General features: G+C 40.6%; 1 protein-coding gene and 1 pseudogene across 1 annotated transcript; one reads left to right on the plus strand and one right to left on the minus strand.

The window, feature by feature from the left end:
• Positions 1-273: 273 nt before the first annotated feature.
• Positions 274-2165, plus strand: LOC143584978 (pentatricopeptide repeat-containing protein At5g48910 pseudogene; annotated as a pseudogene).
• Positions 2166-6113: 3948 nt separating this feature from the next.
• Positions 6114-11868, minus strand: LOC143584979 (uncharacterized). The gene is made up of 6 exons (XM_077066885.1): positions 11646-11868; positions 11288-11499; positions 8072-8389; positions 7456-7530; positions 7277-7351; positions 6114-6665 (listed from the first exon to the last, which is right to left on the minus strand). Exons 1-6 carry the CDS (start codon positions 11866-11868, stop codon positions 6114-6116), a joined length of 1455 nt encoding a protein of 484 aa, XP_076923000.1.
• Positions 11869-26120: the final 14252 nt, after the last annotated feature.

The raw sequence follows: 26120 nt of genomic DNA on the forward strand, positions 1-26120 counted from the left end.
CCGTGCTCTTCCCTAACAGATATCATCTTTCTCACCTTGACATCACAATTGACAAGCACTTTCTCACTTCGACATCACGATCAGAACTACATAAAGCTATCTTGTCTCCGACACGTCTCACGTTATTGATTGCCCCACTTTGCCTACACTCTTAGGGTTATTAGTTATTACATTTCTAAAATTGGGTTTTTACAATTCAGCTCAAACACACACTTGTACTCGTCCACTTCCATCCTGAACCCACCATGACCACCATTAACCACTCACCATCACACCCATCCACCTTGTTCCCTGAATTGAAAGACTGCAAGACCAAAGCACACCTCCTCCAACTCCACGCCACCCTTATCAAAACCGGGCGCATCCGAGACCCAGTCGCCTCCGCGGAACTCATCCGCCTCTCAGCACTCACACACCAAGACCTCAACTACGCCCACCAAGTGTTCGACCAGATGCCCCAACCAAACACCTTCTCTTGGAACACCTTAATCCGAGCCTTCTCCAATTCCCACACCCCATTGCAATCCTTTCTCTTATTCACCCAACACCTCCACACCATTCAACCCAACAGGTTCACCTTCCCCTCCCTGCTCAAGGCCTGCGCCGAAGCCGGTCGCTTGGAGGAAGGCAAACAGACCCATTGTCTCTTACTCAAACACGGCTTGCACCACGACCACTTCGTCTTAACTAACTTGCTTAGAATGTATATTATATGTGGGGCCATGGACGATGCGGTTAAACTCTTTGAATTAAATACTAATAATAAGAAGATGATGATGAATTTGGTTTTGTGGAATGTCATGGTGGACGGGTATGTTAGGGTTGGGGATGTTGGGACTGCACGCAAGGTGTTTGATGAAATGCCGGAGAGAAGCGTCGTGTCGTGGAATTCGATGGTTTCGGGGTATGCGCAGAACGGGTTTCTTGTCGAGGCGTTGGAGTTGTTTAGGGAGATGCAGATGGAGCATGACGGTGTGGTGCCGAATTATGTGAGTTTGGTTAGTGTGCTTCCGGCCGTTTCGGGGCTTGGTGCGCTTGAGATCGGGAGGTGGGTGCATTTTTACGCGTGTAAGAACGGGATTAAAGTTGATCTGGTTCTTGGGTCTGCGTTGATTGATATGTATTCAAAGTGTGGAAGTATCGATGAGGCGCTTCAGCTTTTTGATACGTTGTTGCAAAAGAATGTGATCACGTGGAATTCGATAATTAACGGGCTTGCAGTCCATGGTCGAGCCGATGAGGCTCTTAGTTTGTTCACGAAGATGAAAGAAAGTGGGATCGAGCCTAATGATGTGACCTATATTAGTGTGTTGACCGCGTGTAGCCATGCTGGTTTGGTTGACCAAGGGTTGATTATGTTTAACCAAATGGTTCGAACCTTGGAGCCAAGGGTCGAGCATTATGGGTGTATGGTTGACCTACTTGGCCGGGCGGGTCGACTACAAGAAGCCGAAAAGTTAATATTAAAAATGCCTGGTGAACCGGATGACGTGGTTCTAAAGGCACTACTTGGTGCTTGTAAGAAGTATGGAAACATCGAGATTGGTGAGCGTGTGGGGCAGCGTCTTTTGGAAAAGGATCCAGAAGACGGGGCCCCATATGTAGCCCTGTCCAACATGTACGCCAAAGAGGCGAACTGGGACAGTGTTATGGAGACGAGGTTAATGATGAAGGAAAAGGAGGCTAAGAAAGACCCCGGGTGTAGTTGGATTGAGGTTGATGGTGCGATTCATGAGTTTGTTGTTGCAGATGAATCACACGCAAAAGTGAATGAAATTTATATGATGTTGGAAGAAATGAAGGAGAAGTTGAGGATATCTGGGTACAAGCCAGACACGAGTCAGGTTCTCCTTAGGATGGATGATCGGGATAAAGAATCGGTGTTGCAATATCACAGTGAGAAGATCACGGTTGCTTTTGGTTTGATTAGTACTAGGCGTGAAACAACAATTAAGGTAGTTAAGAATCTTAGGATATGCGATGATTGTCACTCGACGTTTAAACTTGTTTCTAAGATATACGAGCGTAGAATCGTTGTGAGAGATCGCAAACGGTTTCATCATTTTGAAAATGGATCATGTTCTTGTATGGATTATTGGTAATTTATAATGAAGTGTATAGCTTTCTTCATTATAATGACTTGTAACAGCCGCATTGTATCGACATGACAAGCGGACTGTTGAACTAACTGATCAATGGATGTGGGAGAACACGTTACAAGTCACTATCAATGGTGGGGTTCGGAAGACAGCCAAAAGATCTCAATGATAGTGACGTGAAATGGTCCTGATAGGGGGCCGCTGATGCGACGAGAATGTATATGTTTATATTGTAAACATAAAACAGGGATTCATTCCTATAAGTATATATGTGAGAATATGATAAACTGCCTGTACTCTTTTAACTTACTCTCGCTATCCTCTATTACATTAGTTTACGTTCTCTAGTGAGCTACATGTTTTTGTATATGTTAAGCTTTTATTTTTGAAGTTTTTAAACCTAATAATATGCAAATATGAACTTCATATCTGTTTTTTTGTTTTGCAAGTTAGTTTTCAAGTTTATTTTTTGCATATTAAGTTTAAAAACTTCAAAAATAAAAGCTGAAGATGTACAATCAAGTTTCAGGACCGCCATTGAGATTACATTAGTAGGTGATTTAATCGGTACTAATAGACGTGCACAAATCGGGTTCACCTTGAAAACCCGAACCGGTTCGGAACCGGTTTTTTCACACCGGGTAGAAAATGACACCGGTTCCCGACCCGAACCGATGCCCAGAAATGCAAACTTTTAGGAATCGGGTAAGGTTGGAACCGGGACCGGTTATTACATAAAAACCGGTTCCATCGGTTTTTTTTGAAATTCAAACATTATAGCCGTTAGAAACCGCTTCCAACGGCTATATAGCCGTTTTTGACCGTTGGAACCGGTTTTATTACTATATTTAGCTAATTTTCATTCTATAAATATCAATGTATGAGTGTGTACTTGTTAAACCACTTCCAAAACTATAAAATACACTCCAAAACACAATTAAGCTTAAACCGACAACAAATGGCAACTAATGACGACGCTGTTATGGTGATCGAAACAACAATATGCCCCGATGTTTGGGTTCATTACGATTTGTGTCTGATGACCGACTCACATGAGATGGCACGTTGCAAATATTGCTCGAAGTTTCTTAAAGCAGGGTCCAACTCGACATTACGAAAACATACGAATAAGTATTGTCGAGAGAAAAGAAGTTTGGATGCATAGGGCGGTATGTTTTCAAAAATATTTTATGAACTTTTCCTTCATCACCGCAACAATAAAGAAGTTTAATGCGGCGGCACAAGTAAAGACCGGCGGTATGTTTTCAAAATATTTTATGAACTTTTCCTTCATCACCGCAACAATATTCTTGAAGAGTTTGTTCTTCTCCGCAAAGCTTTTAAAAACACAAGACATATAGTACAATTCTTGCAAAACCCAACAACTAGTAGGGTAATAGACTCTCGATAATTTTGTTGTTGACTTTTTGAACACGTCAAGATACTCCAACAAATAACCGACTTGGACCCAAACACTTTCCGGAAACATATTGGCCTCGCGTTCTTCAACAAGATTGTTATGAAAAGCTTGTAAAGTTTGGCGTTGGGCAAAAGCACACTTTAGCATATGACGAGTTGAGTTCCAACGGGTTGGAACGTCCCAATTCGGCCCCAAATACTTTCTTTCAACCGACTTGCAATAATTCTTATATTCAAGATGTCTTCTTTTACCACTTTTGAAGACATCTTGTAACATAAGTCTAAAGAATTTTAAATCGTCACAAATGTTTTCATTGTCAAGACCTTTTTGAACAACCAAGTTGATGATATGTGCAACACATCGAACATGAAAAAAATCTCCGAAACAAGGTGGTGAATATTTAATGATAAATTTTTCGGCCGCCTTAGTATTGTTTGAAGCGTTGTCAAACGAAATCGAAAATATTTTATTTCTCAAGTTGTAAGTCGTTATAACTTCATCAAGTAATTCAAACAATTTTTCGGCGGTATGTGGGAACGGGAAGTTTTCAAAAGCGATGGTGCGTTTCATCAATTGCCATGTCACCGGATCAACCCAATGAGCGGTGACACATATATATGATTCGGGCAACCCGTGTGGTGCCGACCAAACATCGGTAGTTAAACTAACCATGGCTTCTAAAGAATCAAAAGACTCGATTAACTCTTTTTAAGCACATTCCCACAACCTGATACAATGACGTCTTAAGGTAATACGACTTACATGTGTGTATCGCGATTGTAGAGTTTCTCGAATCAACGACGTCAAATCCGGGTCATCAAAGTGGTTAAACGGCAAACCTCGTTGAATAACGAACTTTGCCATTCTATCTTGAACTTGAGTCGTGTTGTAACGAAATAGTGTACCATCTTTACCCAAGTCAATTTGATCGGTCGCGCCAATCCCTTTCAACGCCTTGCAATATGGCTTCTCGATGTGCTTTCTCAAAGTAGAGTTGGAATCATGCTTTAATAGTGAACCACATAGTTTGCAACGAGCCTTTTGATAACCTTCGTCATCCACAATCAAATCCCAATTCTTCCATATGTCTTCGTTGCGGTTATGGTTGACTACCGTAACAACCCTTGGGTCCTCCGTAACAGGAACAGGGGCAACAAAAACACTCTTCTTAGCCTTCTTGTTAGTTTTTTTGATGGGTGCCATATTAATATTTAGTTGGATGGCCGGGTAACAGAACGGGTTTGCTAAAGGAGTAGTATTTTAGTTTGTTTTTGAGTTTGGTGGTGAAACAAGTAATGGAAAACAACTTATATATAGTTTTTGGGCTACAAGAACCGGTTCCAACGGCTATATTACCGTTGGAACCGGTTCCAACGGCTATTATTTGTCTCAAAAACCGGTTCCAACGGCTATATTACCGTTGGAACCGGTTACAACGGCTATTTTGTGTCTCAAAAACCGGTTCCACCGGTTATATTACCGTTGGAACCGGTTCCAACGGCTAGTTTGACCTGTGTTTGACTTTTCAAAAAAAACCGGCCGGAACCGGTTTTTTCGGGTAGGAACCGAACCGGTTACAATTAGGAACCAGGTTGGAACCGATGGGGACATACAAATAGAAGAACCGGGTACGATTTTCGGGTACAAAAATACCCAAACCGGGTATTAGGCCAACCGGGTAGGAACTGGAACCGGTTCCGGTTCGGTTCCACCAGTTAGGTTCCGGAACCGGTTTTTTTGTGTGCACGACTAGGTACTAAGATACAACTTTTAACATCAAGTAACATTTTCAATACAAAATCAATCATTTTAAAACACAACACTTCCATTATAGGACAATTATTTTTACTTGTGCGTTATTGCAAGGCGGGCTAAATGTATTACATGATCGAAAGTTATTGTGCATTGTAACGGATAAAGGGTAAAAAGTCTCATCACCGAAGTTGATAGGTCAAAAGTAAATATAAAATACTAAAACTGAACGGCTAAAAAGCATGTACATGAAACTTTTGTGATATAAGTCTATTGAATCAAAAATAGAGATGATGGGCCAAAAGAAATATTTGTAGCAAAACTTTGAAGAATCAAACTTCAGTTGCATTTTAATTATATATGCAATTCCTATCATTAAAAACACAATTCTGGTCCAAATTTACGTAAACACAATTCTGGTCCTTTATACGGGTAAGATCCACAAGACCCGACCAGGATCAGACCCATTTATTGGTTTCCGTGTCCTAAGAATACCATTAAACGGGTCTGAATCTGGTCTCACAAGTCAGACCATTCTCATTACATATATCACGTAAGACCCGTAAAACCTAAACCAATTAGACCCAATTATTTACAAATGAGTTGGGTTCCGCGTCATGAGAATACCACTAAACAGGTCTGGATTAGGTCTGGCATGTTTGATCCATTCGCACATACTTGTTAGAGAGAATATTCTCATGAGTTTTGGTCTATTTATAAATAAATGCAAAAAACCACCTCAAACAATAATATTCTAAATCAAAAATATCATAATAACTTAACATCTAAAACATACACAATTGGACAATAAATCAGTTCTTCTTCCAAAACTACAAAATCATCTACACATATTTCCCCCTATATTTTTTCGTACAATCCTTAAAACCTTTTGTATCATTATCATCACTTATATTAAAATCAGAACTAAACACAGCAGCATGAAGATTCCCTTCCTCCAACCACTTAACATGATTCTCCTTAAAATCCAAATGCTTCAACTTTGCAGCCTCTTCAATCTCATCCGTATACGCCGACACCTTCACCATTGTCAATAACACCCTGCTATACCGATAACTTAGAATCTGTTCACAGCTGGCAATTAACTTGAAACAGGGGTGTTCTGGGAATTCCACGTCTAACGTGTTACTGTCTCGTAACACGGGATAGAAGTAAACGAGGCGGCCACCCATTACGAGCATTTTGGCTGCCATGTCAAGGAGGTCGTGTACACATTCGGCTAAGGTGTATGCAGCTGTTGATGGTATGTGGCCCGTTCTTTTGTCTTCAGGAACCGTGTACGGGCCAATAACGCCTTTTAGTAGTTTCCGACCACCCGATTTACGACCTCCCGCACGAACGCCGTATGGAGGGTCGCAGATTATTGCATCGAATATCTTGGAGAAATAGTAAATCGTTATTCAAACTAAAGGTAATCATAAGAAGAAACACTAAAAGTAAAAGTATTATAGTTTAAACTATAATACTACAAAAATCTGGATATTAACTTTTTAAAAGACGGGTTAGCAGGTGAATCCACTTATCAAACGAGCCGCGTTTAGGATAACACAAAGTTTTAAACGAGTTGTGTTCGGGTTAAGTCATTTTTTAAACGAGTCTGGTTTCAGTTTTAAGAAACAGATTGGTTTCAGTTTTTGGTTTTACGTATAGGTTAGACTTAGTTGCGGGTCAGTTTTAAGTTTTTCATTTGGGCCTGAGAAAGCTGGCCCTAAATAATGAATTGGGCATAAAGCTTTTACACTAAATTTTTTATGAACCACTTGTCAATGAATATGAGCCACACATGCAATAAAATAAAGAAGATGCCAGGTCCGGTTTGGTTCAGTTTTGGAACGAGATATAACCAAACCCAAACCATATTCTCGATTTTCAAAGAAAAAAAAAACACAACTGGCAATTACTAGTTTGGGTTGGTTATTTCTGTGCGCTTTTGTCCATTAATTCGGTTATTTGGTTTTTTTCTCTAAGCCAAGTATGGTGAAGTTACCTCTTTTAACCCGGGCCGCCAAGGAGGAAGGTTATTATCAGCTCTTAACAGTGAAACTGGCATTTGCAATCCGTACTGTTAAAACCCCAAACCACAGGTAAGTTTGATATTGTTATGTTTTAGTTTTAATAACTTTTCTTGAAACCAGATTTTTCAAAACAATAGAAATATAAGCTTGCCTGTTTGAAGTTACTCCAGACGTTGCAATCTGGTCCACGACCATCACGCACCACCCGAATATCAATATCTCCTCCCTGAACGTTTTAAATTAGAGGAAACTAAAAAAGAAACTAACGTAAGACGCACATGCAACATGCTGATTGAATGCTAACCGAACCCATTTTAACCCAATAGTCAATCGCATAAAAAACCTGTCAAAGGGGTGCTAAACAGGTCATGTTTGCGGGTCCACCCCAACATGAGCCTGAATTTGATACGAACCCGAAAATCATGTCCTGTTTAACCTGTACATTTTTATATATTTAATATATTAATACTTTAAAATTACAATTTAACAACAAAAGTATATAAAAGAGTTACCTTTTAACTATAAAATCTTATGTCAATTTCTCATTTAAGTTCTAAAATATTGGCATGGGATACTTAACCAATTTAACTTAGGAGATAAAACACATACAAAAAAAATGTGTTACATGCCAACCCGCAAAGCTGCCGGTAGACATGAAGACGACCCATTTAGCCAAATGAGTTCACAAGTTAGACCCAAAACTAAACCAGACCCATTTACAGCAAACCCAAACCCACGAACTGCTAAAACAAAAGTTGAATACAAACCATTGTAAAAGCTCCAAAATGAGCTGCAGCAATTAAAATGCTTCCGGTGCCAACAAACGGGTCATAGACAAGTTTCCCGGGCCCAGCCTGTGCTTGGTTGGCCATCAAAAATGCTACCTCAGCATCCATAGCAGTCGGTCCAAGATAACCTCGGCTTTTCAATTCATATGTAGGCAACAGTTTCCTATCAGCAGCCCCGACCTCACGCCCAAAAAATATTGTTTTCTCATTAACGGGTGGAAGCCCGTTTGCAGATCCGTAGTCATCGGTTTCAATAAGCCAGAATTTATGCTCTGGGTTACGCAAGTCAACCCGGCCCTAAAAAAATTAATAATTGTCTATTACTTATTTCAGTTTGTTTATTAATGAATGGATTAATTTGGTTTATGTTGTATATCTAACAGGTCAAAAAAGTAAAACTAAACTGGTCAAACGGGTCAAAAATAGCTCAAACAGTATTTGTAATGCATCAACTTTCTAAATCAATTTATTCAATAGTAAGATTATTAAGAGTGTAAACAAGCCACTCAAGATCGGCTTGCTAAAAGCTCTAACTGAGCCGAGCTATTATGAGCTCATGTCCAAACCCAAGCTTCTCTTATCGAGCTGAAGCGAACTCGTGAGCCTAAGCAACCTATTATTTTTATATTTTATCTAATATGTATATACAAATATATACAATAACTATTATTCTAAACACAAATGTGATAAAATAACAAAATAAAACTATATGATATTAAATATAATAAATTTTATGTGTAACTAAGAGAACACTTGCACATTCTCATTTCACTGCCTAACCCGGCTACCCATATCCAATATGTTAATATATATATTTACAAGATAAGAATTACTATAACAAATATCTGAAAAAAAAAACAAAATAACTTATTATATCATATATACAAATTTTATACACACACACACAACATAATAATTGAGTAACTAAAAAGACACGCCTGCACATTTCTAGCCCTCATTCTCATATTCCCGCTTAAACCTGTCATACCCATTCTGGGCTGAACTGGAGACACTCTTTTCGCTTTTTAGTATTTTATATTCATTAATCTCCAAATACTTCTTTGTATACAACATTTGATGTTTATTGGTAAGTTTATCATCTTTGATCTAACATTAACACTTTTAATCCGTCTTTACTTTTAATTATGGATACTGTTACATACAGTTGATCATGTGTATAAACTGAAGGTCTTAATACATACCAACCTTGGATAATGACTGTAATTAACTCTTATTTAAGGTCATCGCGAAACATTCAGCGAGTGAAAGTTGTCTACTTTGAAAGAAATCCTTTTGTCTAAAGGTGTCAAATCAATTCAATAACACAATTACCAATGATATCACTTGCAGTCGACTTTCATTACATAAACCACTTTTTAAACAGTTTTTCTTAGAAGCATCACTGGAACATCAACATTTAGCACTAACTTATGGTTTGCTTTGCCAAACTGTAAGCTAGTACTAAAGGAAGGTAGGTGTTCTAGTGAGGCTTCTAAGAAATACTAATAAGAAAAGTGGTATCACTAGGTAATCCTGTTATAGAAGTAGATAAATCACTACAAGTGATTTGACACCTTTAAACAATAGGACTTCTTTAAAATTTCAAAAAAAAAAAAAACAATTTCACTTGTATATTTTGCAATGACAATAAATAAGAGTTAAAGACATTCACTATCCAAGCTTAATTTGTATATGAGACATCTAGTTTTACAAATGGCAGCTGTATGTTGTATTATCCGAGTTAAAAGTATAGATGGACTAAACTATTAATTTAAATAAAGATAGTAAACTTAACAATAGAACATCAAATCTTGTATACTAAAAAAGAGATATTTGGGATTTTATGAATTATAACAACTTTCCATTGGTATACGTAATACGTAATTCGAGTCATAAGAAGTATGTTGAGATTTATTAATTATATATTTATATCATTTTAATTATTTAACTTGTCCACTGGTTTCTAACCTAGTGTGCGTGTGTGTGTATAAAATAGAGAGAGAGAGAGAGAGAGCAAGAGATTTAATATAGAAAGAGAATCCTAGAAAGAATATGAAGGAGATCTTGGTCATTAATCTTGAAAATGGAGGGTTGTATGCGTGCTACGTCACAAGGGAGAAATTTAAAAGGAGGAAGAGATAGAATAGGAAGAGGCAACCAGTTTTGACTTTCATATGTTAATATATTTTCTTTTAAATGATACCATAAAAAACAAGAAATTGTTATTTTTAATATTAGTTTAGTAGTTAGTATTGCTATACTCTTTTTGTAAAAAATGGGATTTTTGTAACTGGGTTTGTACATGTGTTTTCAAGTTCTGTAAATGGTGTTTTAAGGATATACATTGCGTTTTGAGTCCTGCGCATGGTGTTTTAGGGTTTTGTACATGATATTTAGATTTTGTAAATGGTGTTTTAAAGTTGTATACTTGTACATGGTGTTTTAAGTTTTCTACATGGTTTTTTTATGCCATGTACATGATGTTTTAGGTTCTGTACATGATGTTTTAAGATTTTGTACATAGTGTTTTAAGTTCTGTATATAGTGGTTTTTTTATCTGTACATGGTGTTTTACCTTTTTAGTATATGCATTTTAGATTTGGTGAAAATGTTTAATACTTTTGACACCAAATTACAACATGGTGTTTAGTTTGTCACTGTGTTTTACAACTGAGATGTTTAATTTTACCATGGCGCTAAAGCTCCATGTTGAATTGGATGCTCCGGTATAAAACACCATATGACCAAATTAGAGCAACATGTTCAAATTTGGCGTCCGTATGCTAAAAACGACATAACCAAAAAGCTAAAACAAAAGTAAAATGTTAAAACGTGGTGTTCAAAAAACCACAAACCTTTTGATGCACAAGTATAGCAATATCATGCTCATATTAAAGATTAAAAAACACTCGATGTTATAGTGTAATTTTTTTAAATAAAAAACCGTAAAAAATGTTATAAACGTTTAAATAAATAAAGGAACTAGCATGTGCAAGTTGTTTCTATTCTTTTAGACTTTTCACTCAACCCTTCCTGAGATTTTGACATTTCTTATTTAACTCTACTACATATATACAATATTTAAAAATGAACAAAAAACAACTATTAATGAAGAGTCAAACACAAGTTGAGCTTGTGCTTTAGAAATAAAACTTGAAAGAGATTAACTATATTTTGTGGTTATAAGAAAAGAACCTGGAAAGGGATGTAAGACATCCCCTTAATGCGAGCGGTTTGATCGTTGAAAGTCATGGCCTTTCCGAAGCTATCTATTATAATCCTAAAAGTGGTATCTGGCGTTAGGTAGGGTAACTTTCGATCATCTGGATAACTGTTTATTGCTTCTTTGAGTTCCTCGTAGGAACTTCCTTGCCCCCAAATTTCATAAAGGCCCTTAACAAGAATACCTGCAAAAATTGCATATCTAAAGGATGAATTTGATACTAGTCAGTAATTGCTTGCTTATAAAAAAAAAAAAAGGGGGTTGCAATTTACTAAACATATAATTAGAAAAAGCAGCAATTGTAAACCCGGTTATGGATTTGATACATACTTCGATTGGCAATGTTGCGGGCAATGTCTTCTTCATAAGGAAGATTAACGAAGTGGAATGGAGAGTCTGGGTGGTGGTGTTGAGGAAGTTTCCATTCAAGTGAATATGAATATAAACTAGTACGAGTGGTTGGATTATTATTATTAAATAGGTTGGCTAGTGATTCGAATTCTGGTTTCCTGTAGTCCAGTAATCGGTGGTAGAAGACGCATAGATACCACATTCTTTAAAGATTGAACCAAAAACCCTTGGGAGGATATGGAAGAGAACAACGGCGGAAGGGGGAAAAAATGGGAGGTTTTATGTATGTGCTTTTAACCAAATCAAGTTATTCTACAAACAAAGTTAACAAAAATGAGAAGCCACAAAACAAATAATTTACATTTGTCACGTGAAAAGAATAAGGGTATAGAGTTAATTATATATTTTTTTTATCTGTAAATTCAATGCATATGTTAATACCCCTATCATTTTAGAACGTCTATAACTTCTTCGTATAATATTTTTTTTTTTTAAATTCATCATAATAACAAGCGTTTTTTTATCTTTAATATGAGTATGATTTTTGTTATATAAAATTTAAAACAAAAATTACGTCATTGTGTCTTTTCGCACACCATTGTTTACCATTGTGTCTTTTCGCTTATCATTGTGTCTTTTTTCGTCATTGTGTTTTTTCGTCTTTGTGTCCTTCAACTCATCATTATGTTTTTTTAAATACTAATAACACTGTTGTGTAATAATAATATGTAAAAATAATGATAAAATAACAACAAATTATCTAATACATAAAACACAATGATTAATACATGTTACACAATAACTTGAAACGTAAAACGGGTGAATACGTATAACACAATGACCTAAAACGTAAGACACAATGGTGAATACGTATAACACAATGACCTAAAATGTAAGACACAATGGTGAATATGTATAACACAATGACCTAAAATGTAAGACACAATGGTGAATATATATAACATAATAACTTGAAACGTAAAACACAATGAAAACAACATATTACACAAAAGAAAATCTATAATACAATTCATATGAAAACTCAACTAAAAGACACAATGAACAACAAAAAAACATAATTAAAAAAACCCATTATTTTTTTTTATTTTTATATAACAATATGATACTCATATTAAAGATAAAAAAACAATTATTATTATGGTGAATTTTTTTTTAAAAAATAATGTCGTATGAAAAGTTATGGACATTTTAAAATGATGAGGAAATTGACATGTGCCTTGCATGTGGAGAGAGAATGTCAACAAATGTGGGTTATTATCTTCATTCCATTTCCATCAATTTTTATTTATTTAATTAATCTCAGTCATTCAAATATAAGATTAATGGACTGGATTTCTTCTCACCATTCTCTTTTTTGTTGTCCTTTGTATTTTAACTTTACCCATAATAATTATATATATATATAATAGCATATTACGCAGGTTACTTTTAGTTTTTTTAATATTTTTTTAATTATTATTTATGTATATTTTTCATGTAGGATGTGTTTAGGTATTAAACTTAAATGTTACATAAACTTATAAAATATGTTGTATTTATTAGCTAAGTTAAAATATAGTTTGTTTTGCTTTTTGTTTATATCTCAAATGGGATATAAACAAAAATTTTATGGGTGTATATTGTTCGGTTTGAAACCGTAAAAACGTTCATCTTTTGATTTGACGGTTGATTTTTTTCTTTAATTTTTGGCCAGTTGTTTTCAACTTTCAAAGGTTCTGTCTTGGTCTTCGACGAAAAAAAGAAAAACTGTTACAAAAAGTTTGGCTCACAATTTAACTTAAAACTATCAAATTTTAATGCATAACGTACAATGCTTTAAAAGACATGATGGAAAAAGAAGTAGCATGGAACATTTGGCTCCAATCTTGACTTTTGAATTTTGAAGTGTCTTTTGAAATTCAGTTTTGGTTCTCACCATTTCATTCTTTTCTTTTCCATTCTCATCTCACGTATTCTCTCTCTCTCTCTCTCTCACGTCTTCTTAAGCAGGTTTCCGACCCTTCACCGTCGCGCATCTATGTCCGGCGACCATGAAACAAATGCACCGGTGACAACAAAGAAGGATATTCGGCTCAGATGCCTAGGACAATAACGAAAGATTTCTGGCTTAGATCGGGAGGTGTATAGATCTCTGCGGCTAAGGTAAACTTTAAACCTTAATTGACTTTTAGGTCATTCAAATGCTTGCTAACAACTCTACAAAATAGAGATCTCTCTGTAGTTGTGAAGAGGTAGGTCCCAGCAGAGCCCAGTTGGACCCGCAAGACTCACCTCAAAGAGGGACGTCTGCGCAGTTGAACCCGCAAGACTCACCTTCAACAGGGACGTCTGCGCAAAGGCTAAACTCGCAACCCCTTGAAGAGGGACGTCTGCCTAGAAACCAACTGGGCCCGCAGGACCCACCATGCTCAGAGACGTGACGTCCTTACGCGCAGTACGCAAGCTGTTCCCGCAGGAAAAGCCTCCCAATGGTGAAGTACTCCGCCTGTTCCCGCAGCTGCGGATACAAGCCATCAGGGAAGGCTACCTGCGCAGCAAAGCTACACGCACAAGGCACTTAACTCTTAAATAATTCAGTAATGTCACCTGAAGAAGGAGTGAGCAAGCCGGGAACACTCCCGCACAAAGCCGGGAGAACTCCCGCCCAAATGAGCCAGTCCGTACGATACTGGAGGATCTTTTATACTGTACCTGACGAGGTATGGACAAAAGATCTGACCAAGGATACGACAGCTCACTGACAACAGTATGACGAGCAGCACGCTCTTGTACTGTATGTCACTATTAGCCGCTGCCTACTCACCAACCTGTCGGAGGACGTGCATGGCATGGCCTGCAGTTGGTGGAACAGGAATAGTATACAGCCGGCCTGGTCACTATCAGCCGCTGCCTATCCACCAACCACCAGCATGGCATGTGCGTAGCCCACAGTTGGCATAACAGGAACACTATTCAGCCGGCTGTACCTGCTTGGAAACCTACCTTCGGCTATAAATACTCCAACACCTTGGAATGGTATCATCTTATCTCATATCTCATATCTTGATGTATTACTTGATATCTGCTCTAGTCATTCTATTAATATACACTTATATTCAAGGGCAATCTAGTCTGATTCTCACGCCGGAGGGTGGTCACAAGGAGGTACCCCCCCCCTTCTCAGTGACGAGCTCACGGTGTCTGTTTTGCAGATTATCAGAAGAACCATCTTTGCCGGATTTAACCCCTCGTGGGAAACATCTATTTAACCCCCAGATTATCCGTAATCTGCCCGGGGTCAATTAGTGTTTCTTCATTGGCGCCATTCGTGGGACAAAAGCTAGAACTACTTTTTCAGTTTTTTCAAACTTCTGGAAAGATGGTTAAGGTTACTCCGTTGCCAAGGCCAACGAGTGACCAAGAAACCCCGGTAACCACAACCCCAGCTACTGGGGGGAACACCGGCGAATACACACATTTTACGAACACTACCCCGGTTACCCAAGCCGGGGCAAGTGCAGTAAATTTTATGAACACTACCTCGGTTACCCGAGCCGGGGCAAGTGCAGTAAACAATCCTCCCCTGGGATTCACCGATACCCAGTTAGAGAGACAACGAACGAGGCTCCCCCGCCAAACACTCGATGAAGTTAAAGCATGGGCGGAAGCACGTCAAAAAGAATTCCAAGCTGAGTTTGATGAACGCTTACGTTCACTCCAACAGGCTGATGAATTCGGAGACTACTTAAACAATGATTCGGAGGAATCCGATAGTGACGCAAACCCTCGTCATAGGGCGAAAGGGAAGCGTAAGGAAACGGACTCCCAACCGAGAAGGCATTTTGGAGAAACCTTCAAACCAAAAAACGCGGGTGGAAACCCACGTGACTTCTCCAAAACATTTAGACCAACTGCTGATGCGGGAACGTCCAAATTTGCAAGGGACATTGCGGAAGCAATCGCCCTGAAAAGTGCCACACAGATGTCCAACATCGGCACTTACGATGGTATATCTGATCCAGACGATCATTTGAACAGATTCATAGCGGGGGCAACCGTCAGTAGTTGGACGGAACCTACGTGGTGTTACATGTTCCAAATGACGCTTGTTGGGGCAGCTAGAGCGTGGTTCGATCGTCTACCGGTCCACCACATCTACGATTGGGCAGACTTCCAGCAGAAGTTCAGCCAACACTTCAGCCAACAAAGAAAGTATACCGAAGAGCAATGGACAATCCTCAACTGCATCCGAGAGGAAGATGAGTCTTTACTAGACTTCATCACGCGCTTCAATTCAAAGAAGCTAAGTCTGGGTACTATTAGCGAAGATCTTGTTCGCGCTGCTTTCATCCAGGGCGCGAAAGACCCAGAGCTCATCCGCACCTTAACGGGTAAAGATGGCATGCCGTCCACATGGGATGCCATCATGACAGCAGCTAAACGCTTTGCGGAAACGGAGAAGCAGCTGGGTAGAGATCTCCCCCAAAGCACAATCCTCTACACCCAGAAAACAAGAGAAGACAACGTCCTTACTGCCCGACTAAACAAAAAGCGGAAGCTAGGCATTTGGCAGTCAAGGGTAAACTTTGACACTTCATCCGGCTTGCAACATCGGTTAGGCGGAAGGGATAACGTGCAGTTGAACCAGAACTCCAGATGGACGCCACTCACCAAAAGCGTCACCGAGATATTCGCCACTGAGAAGCTCCCATGGCCAAAGGCTCCAATAATCCGACATCGTCACAATGCTGATCGGAGCAAATACTGTGACTTTCACAGGACAAAAGGCCACAACACTGAAGAATGCACAGACTTGAAGGACAGCGTCGAAGCATTTGTCAGAGATGGGACGCTCGCGCACCTCGTGGCGTAACGAACGCTGAGCAGGCTGATGCGTGTAGAACCCCAGTTGGGGAAAACACGAAGAAAACTGCAGCTTCAATGTTGGAGACTACATACTGCGTAAACAACGAGATTCCGAACCAAGTGCATATCGGCTCGAAAGGCTCGATGATACTCCCAAGAACATGGAAGGGAGCTCAATTACACAATCTGCATGTAGATCAATTCCAAACTTGTAAAAGAAAAGGCCCAAAGCCACTTCTAATGGAAATGATTCTCCTTATCACATTGACGCTGATGATCTTACATTTATACTTATGAACTTTCCACACGGATATGCCGGTCTTCACCGCATACATAAGTGGGGAAAGAAGTCGTTGCGTGTGGAAGGCGGCAAAATCCGCATAAACACAAAGAACGGCAAACCTTCACGCAGGTCAGTCATAGGTAAAGTTCGGTCATCCCACTAAATGAAAGTGCCGGTCTTAGCCGCACAAATCATGATAGAGGAAACCGAACTAACCTATTGATAACCGCGCGTCGAACGGTTAATTTATTCAAAACACTGATGCCGGTTTCCACCGCATAAATGTGTAAAGAAATCGTTGCGTGTGGACGGCGGCAAAACCCGCGTAAGCACAAAAAACAGATGAAGACAACCTTCACGCAGGTCAGTTATAGGTAAAGTTTGGTGATCCCACTAAATGAAAGTGCCGGTCCTAACCGCACAAATCATGATAGAGGAAACCGAACTAACCTATTGACAACCGCGCGTCGAACGGATAACTTATAAAACACTTAGAATTTCTAACGAAAAGATGAGGAAAACCTCCACGCAGGTGAGATATAGGTAAAGTTTAGCCATCCTACTAAGTGCAAGTGACGGTCTTACCCGCACAATCACGAAAGAGGAAGCAAAACTTCAACCTATTATCTACCACGTTCAAAGGTTAACTTATTCTAAACACTTAGAAAATTTCGAAGATGAGGAAAACCTCCACGCAGGTCAGATATAGGTAAAGTTTAGCCATCCTAAGTGCAAGTGACGGTCTTACCCGCATAATCACGAAGGAGGAAGCAAAACTTCAACCTATTATCTACCACATTCAAATGTTAACTTATTCAGAACACTTGGAAGGTTGCTAATTTAAACTAAAGTATGCATGAGCAAGTCATATAACGTTTATAAAGCAAGTGATCCAGTGAAAGTAGCGGTCCTACCCGCACAAAGATTTATATTTCATAATAATTCAAGTATTACAAGAATGGCCAGGTATCTACCCGCCTACAAGAATATAAATCTATACAATGTAAACATATCCTAACAGTGGGAAGGGATCTAAAGGTTCAAGCTTCAGGACCACTTCCTCCAAACCCACTTGTACCCGCACCATCACTTGGCTGTGGCGGTTCAAGGAAGGTCTTGAGAATGGTTAACCCATCATCAGCAGCAGCAACTTTGTTCACCTTCTCCACCACCGGATGCGGGAAGGCGGCATACTGGTTCACTGCTTGGTCATATAGAGCTTCAGTATCCACATCATATAAAGGGAAGTTGGAAGGCGGGATGCCCTTCTCAACGAACCCTAGACCAAGCAGGAAGCCGGCCTTTTCCCCATCCTCATGAGAAGCGTTGAGGGCTGCGCTCATGGCATCGTCATATGATGTGTTCGTGAAGACTCGATGCACAACCTACAAGAAAAAATACAAGTATCAAAACCTTTTCTATGTACAAAGAAAAGCGTAAAGATATTATGAAATTACGCATACCTAAGACAACGCTTCTCGAAGAAGCCATTCCTTGGCAACCAGAGCCTCCTGAAGGGCAGCTTGAGCTTGGTTACGGGCGCGTTTGGCTTCACTCTTGTTAAGGTTGGCGAGCAACACTTCCTTAGCAGCAGCCTCTTCCACTCCATTTAGCTTCCGCTCAGTGTGGTCAAGCACGCCCCTCTGGTCCAAGATCTCTTGGAGCTTCTTGGCGTCTTCCAAAGCCAAGGCATCATGAGCCTGCTGGAGCCTCTCTAGCTTGGCTTTAAGCTCCTTATTCTCAATGCGTAGAGGCTCAGCAACAGCTTCAGCCTTGGTGGCCCTCTCAGTTGCGTTCCGTGCAGTTTCCTTAGCCAGCCGAAGCTGTTCGTTAACAGCTTGGGCAGCCTTGGAACGGGCCTCGAGACGGGCCTGAACTTCAACTTCAAGGGCCTGGAAGGCCTTCTCCTTTTCCGCAGCCACTGCGGCAAGCCTCTTGTTCTCCTCCCGGATGGCCCGTGCCTGAGCCACTTCCAGGCTACGCGCCGTCTTTAACTTGTCGTTTTCACGACAAAGTAACTCGACGCGCGGCTGCATCCGGGCAAGGAGAATCCGCAGTTCATTCGACAGCCAACCCTCCTGGTAGCTGGACATGGCTTCCCCCAGCGCACCAGCGGGGGCGGCGTGGCGCGCCCATTCGACGCATTCTACAGGCGTCCGGAGGGTTGTTCCTCGGCGGATGTTCCATCGTGGAACATACACTTCATTGGAATCCGACACTGCAAAAGCAAAAAGCAGTTAGGAAAAGATGATAAAAAAATTTATATATATATAAAATAAAGGCCAAAATAACCCTACGCACCTGTATGGTCGACGACAGGCCTGTAGCCGCCAAACCCATCATCCGAACCTAACGGATATCCATCCAAGAGGTCAGGCAGATGGGAAGGAGGCAGAGATTGGCTTGACGCCCCAACCCCGGACATACCTGAAGGACCGGCCGTAGTCGCCGGCGCCGGAGGAGGCATAGCGGAGGCCGCCGCGGTAGAACTCACCGGAGGTGAACTCACAACCGCGGCCGCGGCTGCGGAAGAATCCACAGTAACAGTCACCGCTGGCTCAGCGAAGGAATCAGTGAATATGGCACTGACAGCCGGCGGAGATGTCATCACAGTTGGAACAGTTGGCTCAACTGGGTGAGCAACTGAACCAACTGAAGCAGGCGCAGTCGCCTGGGTCATCGCCTCAGGTAGGTTGACCAAGCCTACCGTCATGGGTCCGGAGGTGCTCCTCCCCGCTCCGCCCTGGAATGCGGTAGCATCCACGCCTACACGAAGACAAGATATATAAGTATAATGGTGGAAAGATATGAAGTTAAAAGTAAAGGAAGTTTGTACTTACGGGTTTTCTTGAGCCTAAAGGTGCGAACAGGCGGGGACGAACCCGATGGAGCCGGCCTCTTCATACCGGTCACTGTCGTCGTCCTGGGCTGCTCGGAGGTGACAGTCGTCTCAGCCTCCGGAGCAGTGGTCTAATCACCACCAGGGTTCCCCGCCACCTCCTCGCTTTCGGTCTCTGAGTCAGATCGATTCACCGGATCGGCAGTGGAGGCAACCTTCGCCTTCCCCTTCCCGCCGGCAGCCTTCTTCTTCCTCGCCAATAAAGGACCATCTGCGGATTCCTCATCAGAAGATGACAAAATTAGAGGAATTCCCGCAGAGGTTTGAGCATTGAGAGGGCTAGGGTGAAAAAGTTCTTTACCTGGCCGCCTGGCGCTCAGGATCTCGTGGCCTGGCGGGTAGACCTCCACGAACCGATCCGCCGTTTGCTCAAGGATGGGCAACTCGTTCTCATCTAGAGCACGAGTACCCATCCGAGCGGGACCATCACTCTCCCGCGGCTGCAGGAGAGACTGCAAGTCATTCCCCTCTGAAATAAAAAAAGAAACAGTTAGAAGAAAAACCTATATCAACAAAGAAGACAGAGCATACCGTAAGGGACAGAGTTCAAACCGTATTCGAGGACGATGGAAATCTGTGACGCCTCCTTCCACACCCGGCTCATCCCGAGCATCACCATCCCGGACTCCTCAAAGCGGTACACCGGAGTCTGGATCCGGGAGATCTTGACGAACCATTCCGCCTCATGGTAGTTGAGGGCGTGAAGGGCGTGGAGTGCTCTCCCATTCTGAAACATCATCGCAAGGGGGACGACGCGAGCGGAAATATAGAAAAATTCCCGCTTCCACGACCGAATACTGCGCTCGGTAGCGCAGATCTTCAAACCCTTGATCTGATTGACCAAGGTGTACCACCCCTGGATGCACCTCCAGGAGTAGAAAGTCATCAACCGATCAACGTGGGGCTCCACGCCCAGAACGAGGCACACCCACTCAAAGTGGCGGATCTTGGCGATCGCCATCGGGTGTACCTCCGTCAGATGCACACCGTGCCTCTCCAAGACACGGTATACAAACTTCGTCAATGGGAACCTGAGATTCCCATAAACGAAGAATGCAGCATACACCCCTATTTTGCCCTTGGGGGCATCGTACACCTTCTGGTGTGGTTCCGTAAACTCAGGCTCGAACGGCTCGAGCATGAACTTCCGGATGACGTATTGATAGAGGTCGGCCGGAAGAGCACACTGGCACTCGCCAGCAGTACTCTTGTCATCCTTGTCCAACGTGGACGACGGATTCTCGGCGTACACGTCAGACTCCTCGGCAGTAGCCTGAACATCAAGGGAAGAAGACATTCTGGAAGGATGAAAGGCAACGATTTCAGAGAATATTCGCCGGAAATCCGTTAGAAGGAGAAGATAGAAATGAAGGTGTGGATTACAAAGGACCCTCTCCCCCTTTATATACTCATCGCAATGAATGCGATGAATTTAATGCAGAGGAGAGAGAAAAGAGCTGGTGCAATGAAACTATGACACGTGGAAAAAACAAGCTGGCAACAGCTGTTGACGGGACGCGCGCCGTAAAATCCGCACCCACGCGCCCACGCGCCTGAAAAAGCGTTTGGAATGACCATGTACTGTCACGTCGCCATAACTTCCTGCACGTCCTGAAACTGTCAGAAGAAACCGTCGGACTACTCAACCGTCCCTTCAACAGTTTGGACTGTTCTTATCCTTTCACCAACTCTTCGAATTTCAAAAGATTCAAAAAGATTCAAAAGTAAGCGGGAATATACCCCTTACCTTGGCAACCAAGTAACTATAAGACAGGTGCGAGTACAGTGTTAAGGCAAAACCCTTCACATACTTAGCACCTGCAGGGAATTGAAGCCAAGAATACCTCGGCAACCAAGTAACCATAAGACGGGTGCGAGTACAGTGTCAAGGCAAAACCCTTCACATACTAAGCACCCGCAGGGAATTGAAGCCAGGAATACCTTGGAAGTAAAGTAACTATAAGACGAGTGCGGGTACAGTGTCAAGGCGAAACCCTTCACATACCTAGCACTCCGCAGGGAATTGAAACCAAGAAGGATCTTCCGGGCCATGCTTGCGGAAACGGGAATAACATCCCCGCATAGCGGGAACGTCGAGAACTAGATTGTTTGAAGCTCCAAGATGGAATTGGTTGTTTAAACATAATTGATCACTATGTTCAAAACTACCAAAACCTCATAGAGAATCTACATAAGTGGAACTCAACGCTCCTGACTTGCGAGGAGGTTACAGACCTACCCGCATCATACCCAAAGATCAAGCAGGAAAGTCGGGAATTTCTGCACGTGACATTAGGACTTCCGCGGGAAGAATCCCCATGGAAAACCTTAAAACTAAACCCTTTTCAAAACTCTTTGCTTAAGTCCAAAAGTTCACCTCACTTATTAACAACTCATGAGAAGAACATTGGACTAGGGGGACTTGAAGAGGTAGGTCCCAGCAGAGCCCAGTTGGACCCGCAAGACTCACCTCAAAGAGGGACGTCTGCGCAGTTGAACCCGCAAGACTCACCTTCAACAGGGACGTCTGCGCAAAGGCTAAACTCACAACCCCTTGAAGAGGGACGTCTGCGTAGAAACCAACTGGGCCCGCAGGACCCACCATGCTCAGAGACGTGACGTCCTTACGCGCAGTACGCAAGCTGTTCCCGCAGGAAAAGCCTCCCAATGGTGAAGTACTCCGCCTATTCCCGCAGCTGAGGATACAAGCCATCCGGGAAGGCTACCTGCGCAGCAAAGCTACACGCACAAGGCACTTAACTCTTAAATAATTCAGTAATGTTACCTGAAGAAGGAGTGAGCAAGCCGGGAACACTCCCGCACAAAGCCGGGAGAACTCCCGCCCAAATGAGCCAGTCCGTACGATACTGGAGGATCTTTTGTACTGTACCTGACGAGGTATGGACAAAAGATCTGACCAAGGATACGACAGCTCACTGACAACAGTATGACGAGCAGCACGCTCTTGTACTGTATGTCACTATTAGCCGCTGCCTACTCACCAACCTGTCGGAGGACGTGCATTGCATGGCCTGCAGTTGGTGGAACAGGAATAGTATACAGCCGGCCTGGTCACTATCAGCCGCTGCCTATCCACCAACCACCAGCATGGCATGTGCGTAGCCCACAGCTGGCAGAACAGGAACACTATTCAGCCGGCTGTACCTGCTTGGAAACCTACCTTCGGCTATAAATACTCCAACACCTTGGAATGGTATCATCTTATCTCATATCTCATATCTTGATATATTACCTGATATCTGCTCTAGTCATTCTCTTAATATACACTTATATTCAAGGGCAATCTAGTCTGATTCTCACGCCGGAGGGTGGTCACAAGGAGGTACCCCCCCCCCTTCTCAGTGACGAGCTCACGGTGTCTAATTGCAGGTTATCAGAAGAACCATCTTTGCCGGATTTAACCCCTCGTGGGAAACATCTATTTAACCCCCAGATTATCCGTAATCTGCCCGGGGTCAATTAGTGTTTCTTCAAGTTGGTATATGAATTGAGAACATAGGGAACTCTTCCCGCAATTAGGTATTTTATTTTGCCTAATTAACACATCAACTTAATTGCTAGAAGTTCACAAATTAGATTTAATGTTGTTAGTTATATTAACAATATCTCTATGCTTTCCAAGATGCATTCAAATAACAAATATGTACTGAAAAAATAAAGCATGATCCTTTTTTACCTTATGAAGCTTTTGCAAATAACATATTTTCTGTGCGAATGCTACAACACATGAAATTAGTAATCTAAGAAACAACCATTTGTGTTTTAATGTGAAATAAAAGGTTATGTTTTGTAATAACAAGTTCTAAAGTATATAGGAGACTGGTTGAATTGATTTGGTCTGATTTTCTAAAAAAAATGATATTAATTTGATTTAGAGTGTTTATGTTATGCATATTATCCAAAGTATTTACATAGTCTCGAAAATTGTAATGTTTGGTTTTCACTTAGTTTATTAATATATATGACTGTTAATAAATTGTTCAAAGTGGCAAAATGCTTCTTAATAAGAACAAAATAAAGGAAAACTTATGGACCTAGCCATTGTGTTTTATATCCAAAATTTTGTTTTCGTTTGGTTAATCTTTGCTGCAGCTCCATGCTTGGTTCGATATAACCCGTAATCATGGTTCCATCTTCTTTCTTGATTCATTCCATGTTACGCAGGTTACTTTTAGTTTTTATAATATTTTTTAATTATTATTTATGTATATTTTTCATGTAGGATGTGATTAGGTATTAAACTTATAGGTTACATGAACTTATAAAATATGTTGTATTTATTAGCTTAGTTAAAATATAGTTTGTTTTGCTTTTTGTTTATATCTCAAATGGGATATAAACAAAAAATTTATGGGTGTTTATTGTTCGGTTTGAAACCGTAAAAACGTTCATCTTTTGATTTGATGGTTGATTTTTTTCTTTAACTTTCGGCCAGTTGTTTTCAACTTTCAAAGGTTCTGTCTTGGTCTTCAACGACAAAAAAAAAATTGTTACAAAAGGTTTGGCTCACAATTTAACTTAAAACTATCAAAATCAGGCCGAAACACACGTACATAAAATGTATTTTTTTTAACTGAAAAAAAACTATGACAATGTCATACTCAAATTAAAGATAAAAATATGTTCGTTTTTATGGTATAATTTTTTTAAAAAAATATTAAAATATGAAAAAGTTATTAACGTTTAAAATCATGGGGGTATTTGGGTTAAAAGTGAAAATTAAAATAAGATTTAAAGGTAACAGATTAAGGGTTATTGTTGTAATTATTTTTTAAACTTAATTATAATTGAGGGGTCAATATTGTAACTATATTAAATGAATGTGAGTTTTAATGTGAGACTGACTATTTTGCCCCACTACAAGGTTGTACCATATGCAACATTACTTGTAAATCCCTTAATATGTAGCGTCTTACTTTGCCCCTCATTGATATATATATATATACACTGTAAGGTCCCGTTACCGGTAGCCCTACTTTGGTGTTGGATTTACTCATAAACGCAGTTCTAAATATCAGAGTTAATTAAAACATTCACGAAACATTAAAAAAAACATTCAAACCATTACATTCCATAACCATAATTCTTGTCTTATCGAGCATTCAAATCATTTAAACATAAAACATTGTCTTTTAAGATAACATAACATTTCTCGAGATGCCAGCTCCCTCAAGATCATGCTATGTGCTTCTTCTTACGCAAGCTGCCTCAACCTATTTGCCTGTGTGTATACTAAAAGTCAGCTACGCTGAATGAGTTCTAGTTAATCACATAACTTGCTTTACATACACATATACATGCCCGAAGGTACGCATTACATACTTAACCTGTCCATCAATCTTTCATACACATACATAACTAACCTCACGTTATAAAGAGCATTCGCCCTACATACCTCGGATATTATTAGGGTCCGGTACCCTCCATCCTTGGATATTATTAGGGTCCGATCACCCTTCATCCTCGGATATTATTAGGGTCCGGTCACCCTTCATCATCGGATATTATTAGGGTCCGGTCACCCTTCATCCTCGGATATTATTAGGGTCCGGTCACCCTTCATCCTCGGATATTATTAGGGTCCGGTCACCCTTTCTTCCTAACCTTCATACCATACTTCTCTTTATACATAATTGTAAGTTCATACATAATCATTCATCCTTCACATACAATAATCTTATCATCAAAACTTTACCTGGCAGTACATGCAATATCCGAAGATCGTTCATATACCATGTAACACCCCGTAACCGCAGCGGAAACGTACACGGGATGCAACAGACACATCTGATATCAACAGCATTGCTTATAAAGAAAATACCACTACATTAATTTATATCATATTACATTGTTGCTAGTTTCGTTACTGTCTAGGTGTTACACACAAATTTTACCTGTAAGACATTACTATATTCATTACAAACTATAGATCAGCAAGCTTCCAACAAGTAGCACAGATCATTAAGCATATATCAATCATTCCAACTTTGGCATACCTAGAAAACATGTAAAGAAAACGGGTCAACTACGAATAGTTGGTGAGTTTCACTAATTTAAATAAACACTGACAGATCATTTTAATAATCATTTATTAACAATGTAATTATGCTTGTTGGTACATGTGTGTCAGTAGTTCATAGTCTAGCATTTGTAATCGAGTCTGTAATGCAATTATGTTTTGATTATGTTTATTTGTGTAATACGCGAAGTTGTCAACAAGTTCGCTATGGCGAACTTGTTGAATCAGCGAAGTTATTGACAACTTCGCCTGTGGCGAAGTTGTCGTTTATATATACTGTTCAGCAGAACAGTTTAGGGGTTGGTCGTTTAGGGTTTTGTTTCAGTTATTCAGTAACCGAGTTACGTGTCATAGTCTGTAACAGTG

This window comes from Bidens hawaiensis, unplaced genomic scaffold, assembly GCF_021521415.1.
Source record: "Bidens hawaiensis isolate Kalapana, Puna unplaced genomic scaffold, B.hawaiensis_p1.1 tig00033520_1, whole genome shotgun sequence".
Classification (NCBI taxonomy): domain Eukaryota; kingdom Viridiplantae; phylum Streptophyta; class Magnoliopsida; order Asterales; family Asteraceae; genus Bidens; species Bidens hawaiensis.

Excerpts from the sequence above, each read along its gene's own strand:
- LOC143584979 (XM_077066885.1), bottom strand. The coding sequence starts at position 11,868 with ATGTGGTATCTATGCGTCTTCTACCACCGATTACTGGACTACAGGAAA. Across the intron at positions 7,531-8,071 it reads ATTTTGGAGCTTTTACAATG|GGAGGAGATATTGATATTCG; the intron begins GTTTGTATTCAA and ends TAAAACGTTCAG. Across the intron at positions 6,666-7,276 it reads GGCGGCCCGGGTTAAAAGAG|ATATTCGATGCAATAATCTG; the intron begins GTAACTTCACCA and ends TATTTCTCCAAG.